We start from the raw sequence: 10,633 nt of genomic DNA, 5'->3' as shown, positions 1-10,633 counted from the left end.
TTCTATTGAGTATTGTAATTCGCTCTCTAAGGCTGCATTTGTTTACATGCACTGAACACTGAGACAGAAATATAAAAACACAAAATCGTATTTGGCAGATGAGATATGGACAGAAACATTGTGTCCAAAGATATTGAATTAGTGTATTTTGTGTCTATTCTGACAGAAAAAATATAGAGACACTAACAAGTGACACGACTTATTTTTTATTTTTTCTTTCATTATTCTTGTTAATTTTTTATAATTATATTTTTTATTATTATATTTTTCTTCTCAAATTTTTTGAATGAAAAAAATGAGAATAAATTAGACTTTCATAATTTATTCTAGTATATCACCAAACAAAATATAATAACACTAATTTTTGTGTCTCTGTCCTTTATGTCTTGTTCTCAGCGTCTTATCTTATCTTATTCTTAGAACCAAACGTGCAACCTAAGTTCCAAAATATCGGTGCTAGTGATCATGGTTGGCCCATTAACTAGAGATTTCACGCCCATGTCATATACTCTACTTCTTTATTTTTTACCTACTGTCTCAATCCATATGCTTCCTTTAGAGACAAGTAGAACAAGAATGAAAAAGCTAAGGAATAAAGGACATAATAAAATAAAATTAACAAACTCAAGAACACACTAAACTTAGAAAAATTAACAACACTAAACAATAATTAACTACGAAAATTAACAACCACTTTACATCTCTCATGACTTGAACACAATAAAAAAAATTACTATCCTAATAAACATAAAAAATCTACAGAAATTAACTCAAAATCAGATGTTCAAAATAACACTGTAAAATTTAACTCCAAAAAATTTAACAACAATTAATAATAATTAACTCAACAAAAACAACATCAACAATCCTCCCTTGTTAACAACAATCAACAATAAAAAAATTAATTCATAAAAATAACAATTAACTTGAAAAACAAAAATAACTAAAAATACCTTCCAGAATATATAGCACATAGGTGAGGTTGAGAGAGCACAACGGACACGCGAGACGGAGCGCGGTAGAATGAGAGCAGAGAAGGGCTGAAACGCAATATAATAGTGACTGTGCGACGGAGAAACGAGACAGAAGATACAAGCATGAGTAGTAGGGATGACAGAATAGGGGTTTTGCGACGAAAGAATGAGACAAAAGAGACGAGTGGCAACGCGAGATATGCTGAGACGAAGGGGGCGAGCTTGAGCAATAGGACGACAAATGGAGTAAATGTGACGGTGACGGTGAGATAGCGGTGGACATGAGTTTTTGGTAATAGAAAATGTGACGAAGGTGAATGTGGGTACGTAGTGTTCCTCTTTTAAATTTGTTTTTTTTTTTTAAAGAAAAGTAAAAACGACGCTGTTTTAGAGCATTACTGTGAACTAGTTACACCCTTTAAAAATCGGACCAGTTCTTTTGGTTTAGTAGTTAGTAATATATTAAAACAGAGTTGATGAAGATAGTTTTTAGATGCATTTTTAGTTTTTGACTTTCTACTATTATGCCATGTTAGCTTAAGTGGCTAATTTACATAATTTGAATACAATTTTCTATATTTACATTATGTCATAAGATTCTCATTATATTTTTATCTCCTCATAATAACGTATCTTTATATAATATTGTAGAATTCTTTTTTAACCTTAACTTTTTATATTATCTTACCCTTTATTTTATATAGGTTACACTATTGCTTTCAATGTAAATGTTAGGGACGGAGACTTGTAGAAGGTAAATGAGACAATGGCCTCCCCCTAACCATCAATTTTTCTCTACAAATTATATATAAAATTTAATTTGGCTCCCTTAAATATTTTATTTTATTTTATTTTAAATATAAAATTATTTTTTTGGCCCCCCTCACATTGAGGCTAGCTCCACCCTTGGTTAATGTTAATTCTTTTTAATATGTATAATTTAATTAAAATCTAATTCCTTCCCTTCTCCTTTCATATATACTCATCACTTATTCTTATATTTACTATATAAATCAATATTTACCTCACATATTTTCTTTATCTTCTCTCACATAATCTCATACCTTTTTCTCTTTCTTTTTTTTCCTATCCATTCTTACAAATTTTTTGCATAACTAAAATTTGATTAATGATCATAGTTTTATTTTTATTTTTTTAATTTTCTAAATATATGTATTAAGTGATTGTGTGATTGTATTCATTAATTTTTCTATTTTTTTGTATAATTGTATTCATGAATTATATAGTGTCTTTATTGCCTATATATCACTTCTTTTTTTCTTTCAACAATTTTTATTTTTTTTAATATCATTTAGTTGTAATAATATTGTTGAAAATACATGTTATCATATTCATGAAAAATAAAATTAGAAAATTGAATATTATTTTTAATTATCAAAACATTAATAATATTTACTATATAAATCAACATTCATTTTACACATTTTCTTTATTTCCTCTAATATAATTGCATACCTCTTTTTTTTCTCCTTCTCTATTCTTGCTAATTTTTTGTACAACTAGAATTTTGTTGATGACCATAATTTTTTTTTTTAAATTTACTAAACGTATGTATTAAGTGATTACATGATTGTATTCATTAATTTTTTTATTTATTTGTGTAATTGTATTCATAAGTTATATAGTGTCTTTGTTGCCTATATATCACTTCTTTTTTTTAACAATTTATATTCTTTTAATATCATTTAGTTGTAATAATATTGTTGAAAACACATGTTGTCATGATTCATGAAAAATAAAATTAGAAAATTGAATGTTATTTTCAATTATCAAAATATTAATAATATTCATACTTAGCTTGTATTTTATCTAATAGTTTCATCATTATACCATAGTATATTTAAATATAATCTAAAAAAAGATAATAAAAAATAAAATAAAAGTAACTATTTAAAAAAATAAAAATAAAATAATTATATGAAATCAAGTGAATAAACTTCAATTTAATATTTTTATTACTTATAGTCTAATTTATATATAATTTTATCTTTTATAATTATTAAATTTTGAATTATTTTTTATTTTAAATTATCATTTATCATCAACCGTTATAAAAATTAAATTAATTTTAATATGTTGCTAAATAAAATTTTAAATTTTTTAATCAATTAAATTTAATTCATATTATTATTCAATTGAATTACAAAGTAACAGTTAAACCTAATTATTATCTAAAACGGTATTTTTTTGTATTTTTTTTGTTGAATAATAATATTATTAAATCATATATAAATTGCCAAACTAAATAAATGTATTGTACAATATTTTTTACAAATTAACTTCTAAGTTTAATATTAATTTACATATGATCTAATATATCCTAAGTAATATATATATAGTATTTTAAATTTATACTATATAATATAATTAATTTAGCTCTTCGCGCATCGTGCGAGTCTTAATTTAGTCTATATTTATTAATGTACTCTACACATATAAAATTTAAATAATTATGTACTTATATCTCACATAAATAAATGAAGTTATATGACCATTTCAAGTGATCATGTGATATTTGAATAATAGTTAATGTAGTTCTTAACATTTGGGCCAAATTTTAATTTAGCCCTTAACGTTTCAAACATCTTATTTTAATTCTAAAATGTTTCAAATGGATTCAATGTTCCAGTGAGTGAGTGAAGTAAATGTTAACAATATTTTTAATTATGTCGTATCTTTTTATTTTCGCATGTTAGAGAAACATAACCAAAATTTTCATGTAATATTTTCTCTTTTCATATAAAACCTCAAATTTTAGCATTCAATCATTAATGCTCCAAAATCAAAGAAAAATTATTTATATTGATGATTGTTGGAAGATAGATTTCTCTTACTGAAATTGAATGTTATTGTCTTTTCAATATATTAATTGTTCGTGTCAAATTTAATAGTGAACGACATTGAACCATTTAAAATTTTCCGGGACAACTAAAATATGATGTTTAAAAACGTTAGAAACCAAATTAGAATTTAACCCAAACGTTTAGGATCAAAATAGTACTTTACCCTTTAATAATTTATAGTTATGATAAACTGTACGTACGTGTTTATATATCTATATTCTAATTGAATCTTGTTATATATTGCATTCTAATTCTTCAAAATTTTGCTTGTAGTTGTTCATCATTGGAATAGAGAGAGAAACAATCAGTATATGATATCTTCAAGCAGAGTCATGGTGTGTGATTGATCTATGCATGTAATAAAAAGTTCTCCCATGTGAGAGAAGCTGATACTATACATCCTCTAATTATCCATGTGTAATACTACTATATAAAGTATTTGAACACAATCTTTCTAAATATGAGTGTTGGTCCTCTTCCTAAGAATTAGCTCAGTTATGGCAGTTAAATGCTTACCTAATAAGAAAGAAAAATGTTAGAACATTTTAACATAGATAAAAATCCAAATAGTTTGTTATTAATAACTTAACACTAAGAGAAACAATTTTTTTTTGGATGAACATAATCTCTTTTGCTATTAAGAAAACTAGCATAATAAGGTTACATGAAGTTCTAGACACAAAACATGAAGAAGGGTACAAGCTATGATGAAATGTATACCATCCATTACACCATACTCAAACACAAATTAATAGCATTGAATAATGAATCCAAATCACAAGTCTTCTTTATTTGTACTTATTTGGTTTACAACTTCAAGGACTACTTGAAACCCTCCCCAAGAAAAACAAGCAAATGATGCTAGTTCATATTAATCTCTTCAACCGCAGCAATTCCTCAGTTCTTCAATTGTCACTCCTCTTAGGTTTGTCAGAATTGAAACTCACCTGAAATATATTCAAGTGAGAGCAAAATTTTCAGACAACACAAACACAGTTATTAACTTCTTTTATATTTTAATTCTTTTTTTTTTTAATTTAAGTGGGTCTGACACAAGTTTTTGGACATGTTCTTAAGCTCAACAATGCTTAGACTATATTTGATAAGTATCTCTTGACAAAAAGTATAGAAACATGAAGAAAAGTTGTGTTTGTATCTCTATTCCCCCGATTCTCAATTTTTGAATGAATTGAGAATTAAACAAATTTTGTTCTAAGATGTATGTGACAATATGACATACTTAGATTCAATTAAAGATCAAATTAAACTGGTAAGGTATATTACCTCAGTTGAAGGAGCTGGAACCCAGTCATTGGTTGCTGGATTGCACTTGCAAGATTCATGGCAAGCAATGTCATTACACTCCTCTATGTGGAAGCATTTCCCACTTTTCTCTACTTTGATGAACCCAGTTCCTGTCTGTAATTAATCAAGTTCATAAAATAGAAATATAAATGTAATTTGTACATGAATCTGTGAACCAATTTGAATGTTGTGAGAAGAATGCAAGGATTGGAGTGAATACCGTATGGTGGTTCTTGTCCACGCTGCTGAGATCTTTGTAATATTCTGTTTCCACAAATTCTTCTGGCACTTGACCCCCATTGCAAACCAATTTCTGCATACAATTTTTAAAGAAGAAAAAATGTATTGCAAACATGTTAGTTATAATGAAAGTTTCTGTTTTTTTTTTTTTCAAAAGCAATATATCTACTATTGTTGTACTAGACAGCTACAAGAATTACAAAGCATTGTGAATTAAATTTATTCTCTCTTAAATTTATGCAATTTTTTTCATTACAAAATATTATCGAAAGTTATCAGTGGTTATACCCATAGGGAGAGTGATATTGTACTTTGAAATCAATAACACTACTCTAATTTTTCCAAGTTACCTTTCATTTTTTATTATTTTATTTTTCACCGGATAACATTTTTTTTCTTACATTTATTTTATATTTGAATTAATATTAATCAATTTTTTTATTTTTCTACTGTAAAGATATTTCTAAAATAATATAAATATTTATTGATTTCGGTACCATATGAAGATTAATATAGTATGAACATTCACGTGAAGTTATTTTCAGCCCTTGGCTGATTCCATAAATTTCACTATTGCCATCTCAATTTTTAATTAATATCTTCATGCGACTAATTAGTTACATTCTATATATGCAAAAACACTGACCACATAGCGTTTGTAGTCCAACGGTTAGGATAATTGCCTTCCAAGCAATAGACCCGGGTTCGACTCCCGGCAAACGCATTATAGTTTTTTATAAAGAATAAGGGTAAATTGAAAGAGGAAAAAAAAAACCTAAAATTCCGATCTTTGTTTCGATGAACAAATCTGAAAATTGAAATTAATAATCATTTAAATTCTGACTAACCTGTTGTGGATCATTCTCGAGGCGCTGAAATTGTTCGAATTCCGGAATTGAATCGTTCTTGGAGTTTGATAAATCATCGACATATTCAGAAGCGTATTCACTTCTTTGAGGCTTTGTGTGCCTCTTTGGAACGACGCCATCGAAGTACTCTCTGGCCTCTGCCTCTATTGCAGCTTCTTCCTCAGCGGATAGATGAACATCACTCCGATTTGGCCTTCCCGAACACTTGTCCATTTTCCTTTTCTTTTTCTTCTTCTCTTCTCTCTCTCTCTCTGTTTGTGGAATGCAATATGATGATGATAACTTGGGGGTTTCGGTGGAAATAAAAAGCGTCTATGAGGTGTTGCTTATTAGGCGAGGTAGATATTTTTGGCGATGACAAAGATTACAATTTTATGTAACACGTACGGAAAATAATATCAGGTTTGAGAAAACTTGCAAAAATATCTAAGAAATCTTATCTATTAGGTGGCTGTTCTAGTGTTCTTAGTTGGTGGCTTTTGTGGGGCCGAAGGTTTTGAGCGAGATTGAGACTAGTGAAATTGGAAGGGAAAGGAAAATAAATTATAATAAGAGAAGGGACGGAGGAGAAGAAAACAAGAGGTAAAATTATTTTCTACATGCGTACGGGTGGATTCGATTCGGATCGGATCGGATCGGATTGAATATGGTCAAAAATTCGATTTGATTCGCACAATTTCTATCAAATCAGAATGGATATGATATTTGTGTTTTTAATGTCGGATCGAATATTGGATATATCTACATAATTGAACATTCTCTTTTTAATTATATTTTTATGTAAAAGAAATTCAATAAAAACATTTTTTTTTCACACTTTTAAATTCAATAAAAGATATTCGTGATCCGATCCGTAAAAAATGCGGCCTATTCGATCTGATCAGACTACGAATCAGATCGTATCCTCAATTTTCGAATCGGATGCAGATATTTATCGCGGATTTACAGATACGATCCGATCCATAAAAATTCCTATCCATAAGTATCTGTGGCTCTGTGCAACGTTAATACTGTTATTAAAGCTTGGTAATAATAACTATGTAGAATTGGTTAAAACTTAAATGTTACTCTACAAACTAAAAATTTATAGTAAGACGTGTAAACTCCGGTTAAATTAGTAGATAATTAGTCAATAAATTAGTTTTTAATAAGGAGGATTATAAATGTGAATATTATATCAAATTAGGATAGAGTTCATCGAAACGAGAATTTTGACACCAATTTAAAAAAAAAAGTCCAAAATTAGATCGAACGGACCGAACCGATTAAACCAGACCCGAACCGGACTGTCGGTCCAACCGGACCAACCCTTTTAAGTGAACCCAAGCCTTTGCCCCCTCATTTTAACGTAAACGAAGCTGAAAGCTTCCCAGGGAAAAGAAGAACGAGACATTCCCGTAAACCCTCACGTTAACTTCCGTACGCCGTAACTTCTCCGTCCGAACTTCAATTGCCGCATCGTTTACGTCCACGCGTTTACCGCGTCGAGCTCTTCATTTCTACCGAAATAATTTCATAGGTAACTTGTTATTTCACACTCAGCCTTTATTTCCCCCAATTTTCGAGTTTTGAAAAGGAATGTTGAATTTCTTTGATTTCTTATATTTTATTATCCAATTAGCTTGAAGAAAACGTTTACTCTTGCTTATGTGAAGTTTGGATAAGGTGAAGATATGATAATTCTATTTTAATTTCATTAAATTTGGGCTTTGAATATTAAATTGGGTATATATGTGTTATAAATGTGTATTAGGTTGTGAATAAATAATTGGAGTTTGAAATTGTGAATACTGGAACTTGGAGGAAGCGGATTAGTTGAGGTTTTGAGGGCCGTGTTCTTTTAAGAAAATTGTCTTGGAATAATACTTGGGAATCAGCTAAGGTATGATTTAGGTTTCTTGCATTTAATATATAATGTCATGTGAAAACTTAAACTAGATGACTATAGGATAAGTTGGAATGCAGGTGTATGTTTAATGTTTAGTAATTTGTCGATGAATATATTTGGTTGAAGTTTATTGGATAATTAGTTATTAATTTTGGATGGTGAATGTTGTTATGTTAATTTGGAGAGAATTATGGTTGAATGTTATTGTTGATGAACATGGTTGGTTTGGTGCTTGTTGATTAACTAATGATTTGGTAAATTATTGATTTGAGGTATAATTATTGTGGAGGTTGTTGTGATAATGGGGTATTTTGTGTTAGAAGCCTAGGATTAGTGAACTATGATCCTTAGTTAAATTTTAGTTGTTGGATTTGAATATTGTTTGACTATAATTTTGACTTAAGGTAGATTTATTGTTGTGATTGTTATGATGATGAGGAAGGGTAAGTTGAATTGAAAAGAATGCAGGTTTGGACCCGAAAAGGGTGGCAAAGTCCGAGTTTTAGAGGAGATGCTGTCGAAATTTTATAAAAATTAGAGATTTTGTTTAGATGAAAGAGATTTAGATTTAAAGGTTATATGGTTTGAATTTGAGTTATTAAGAAATGAGTATGTTTTAAGTTTGAAGTTTGATTCTTAGAAAAGGATGAATTATGTTTTGATTTGGAACTATTGATGGAAGGATTGCGAGGTGTGATAATGAAGGATAATGACTGAATATGTTTAATGTATGATGATGAATGAGATGCGATTGAGAATGACGTGGATGTTGATGAATTATAATTGATTTATTTATATAGCTTATGAATTTGAATGATCTGAGATACGAGATTTCCTGGATAAAGTGCCGTGGCTTGTCACTACGTGTACCAGGTAGAAAACTGGATACTCTATTGACCCTACGATGTAAGTGTGACCGGACAGTGCACTATATAAATTCTCGGAAATGTTACCCCCATTAAGCAATATTGATTATTTGAGATAAAGCTATGCATATACTCATGGGGATGCATGTCGGGGGACAGTCTAAGTACAATTCAGACTTGTCGGGTTGGCTGGATAACTGACAGATGAGCCTCATCAACCGTAGGACAGACATGTATCATCTGCATATTACTCGAATTACTTGCTTGTGCATTAGTTGGGTGTACCTAACTGTATTTACCATGTTAAATGTGTAATTGTTACCTGCTATATTTGTAACTTTCTTGTACTTGCTTATATCTATTTAACTGTCTGTGAAATACTGAAGGAAGTGGAGGTATGGAGGAACGGCAATATGCGGTTTAGACTTAAGGTTAAGTCAATTTTAGATACTCTTAGAAAACCACCTTTTATGGTTTCTGTTTAATACATTAAGCTCTATAATCTGAGTGTCGGCGTTCTAGGATTGCCTCTGGCATTCCCAGGACGTTATATATTATGTGTGTGACACCTTTACCATACTGAGAACCTTCGGTTCTTATTTCATACTATGTTGTTGTTTTTCAGATGCAGATTGAGAGGCATCTCGTTAGGCGTCTGGACTCTTGAAGCGGAGTGGTTGCTGGGTAGTTTTGCTGTACAGTGATGTATATATGTGTACTTAATTTTCTCTCCACATAACTTGTTCTTTTTTATCCTCTTAGAGGTTTATGGAGAGGCAGGATTGTGTATATGTACATTTGGGTTTTGGATATGTATATATATGTATATATGTGTATATATTCTCCGGCCAGTCCTGACTTCACAGGCTGAGTCAGGAGTTCGTTATTTTGTATCTTTGACTTTCTGTTCCTGTTTTGGGTTATTTTACACTTGACAGCTGTAGCTTTCTTAGCACGCAAGTTAACTCGTTTCTCGAGCGCTGCGCTTTTATTTTTTCGCGATTTTTGTTTCCTCTATTCTTCAAGGCTCCTAGCATATTATAATTCTTCTGCTATTATATATTTACATTTTATTTTAGAGTTCGTAATACCACACCACCTCCGCTTTACGACTTAAACGTAAAGCTCTAGGTGGTAGGGTGTTACAAGACGAACCAAAATATGAGTTAAACTGTTAAAGTTTATGAAAATTGAATCCGGATAATTTACATTAATAAAATAAATGAGTCTTAAAATTATATGGATCTTCTAAATATAATTTAATTTTAATTTGCTGAATCAAATTAAATTTAATTTACTATTATATAGCTGATTCGATTTATTATTTATATACAATATGTCTTATTTTTAAGTTAATTATTCATTAATTCTAAAACAAAAATATCATTTAAATAAAATAAATAAAAATAAAATTTAAATTTTATATTTTAGTTTAAATTTAAAAAAATTATATCTTTACAAATTTATAAATTTAAAATAAAATAATAAATAATTTTTAAAAATTATTAAAAATTATTGTATGACTCATTAGTATCTGAAAAAATCATTAGTTAATATAAAAATATAGTTCAAGGTGGTATAGAAGTTAAAACTTGATTTTTTTTTTTAGCGTTAGAACTAACACATA

General features: G+C 29.2%; 1 protein-coding gene, 1 long non-coding RNA gene and 1 other non-coding gene across 3 annotated transcripts; 2 read left to right on the top strand and 1 right to left on the bottom strand.

Moving 5' to 3' along the window:
* Positions 1-4,572: 4,572 nt before the first annotated feature.
* LOC107494906 (uncharacterized) lies at positions 4,573-6,723 on the bottom strand. The gene is made up of 4 exons (XM_016115973.3): positions 6,232-6,723; positions 5,364-5,456; positions 5,123-5,257; positions 4,573-4,785 (listed from the first exon to the last, which is right to left on the bottom strand). Exons 1-4 carry the CDS (start codon positions 6,463-6,465, stop codon positions 4,744-4,746), a joined length of 504 nt encoding a protein of 167 aa, XP_015971459.1. The 5' UTR covers positions 6,466-6,723; the 3' UTR covers positions 4,573-4,743.
* TRNAG-UCC (transfer RNA glycine (anticodon UCC)) lies at positions 6,036-6,107 on the top strand. Its single transcript has one exon. It is a non-coding gene; the product is annotated as a tRNA-Gly (tRNA).
* A 900-nt stretch (positions 6,724-7,623) lies between the features above and the next one.
* LOC110277799 (uncharacterized) lies at positions 7,624-9,973 on the top strand. The gene is made up of 3 exons (XR_002370640.2): positions 7,624-7,771; positions 8,006-8,134; positions 9,632-9,973. It is a non-coding gene; the product is annotated as an uncharacterized LOC110277799 (long non-coding RNA).
* Positions 9,974-10,633: the final 660 nt, after the last annotated feature.

Source organism: Arachis duranensis, chromosome 1 (genome assembly GCF_000817695.3).
Source record: "Arachis duranensis cultivar V14167 chromosome 1, aradu.V14167.gnm2.J7QH, whole genome shotgun sequence".
Lineage (NCBI taxonomy): Eukaryota > Viridiplantae > Streptophyta > Magnoliopsida > Fabales > Fabaceae > Arachis > Arachis duranensis.
This window is presented reverse-complemented; position numbering and strand designations above follow the sequence as displayed.

Bases quoted from the DNA above. Each gene is read 5' to 3' on its own strand.
- LOC107494906 (XM_016115973.3), bottom strand. From the start codon at position 6,465: ATGGACAAGTGTTCGGGAAGGCCAAATCGGAGTGATGTTCATCTATCC. The intron at 5,457-6,231 runs GTTAGTCAGAAT...AATTGTATGCAG, and splicing joins TCGAGAATGATCCACAACAG to AAATTGGTTTGCAATGGGGG. The intron at 4,786-5,122 runs GTAATATACCTT...AATATATTTCAG, and splicing joins TTCCAGCTCCTTCAACTGAG to GTGAGTTTCAATTCTGACAA.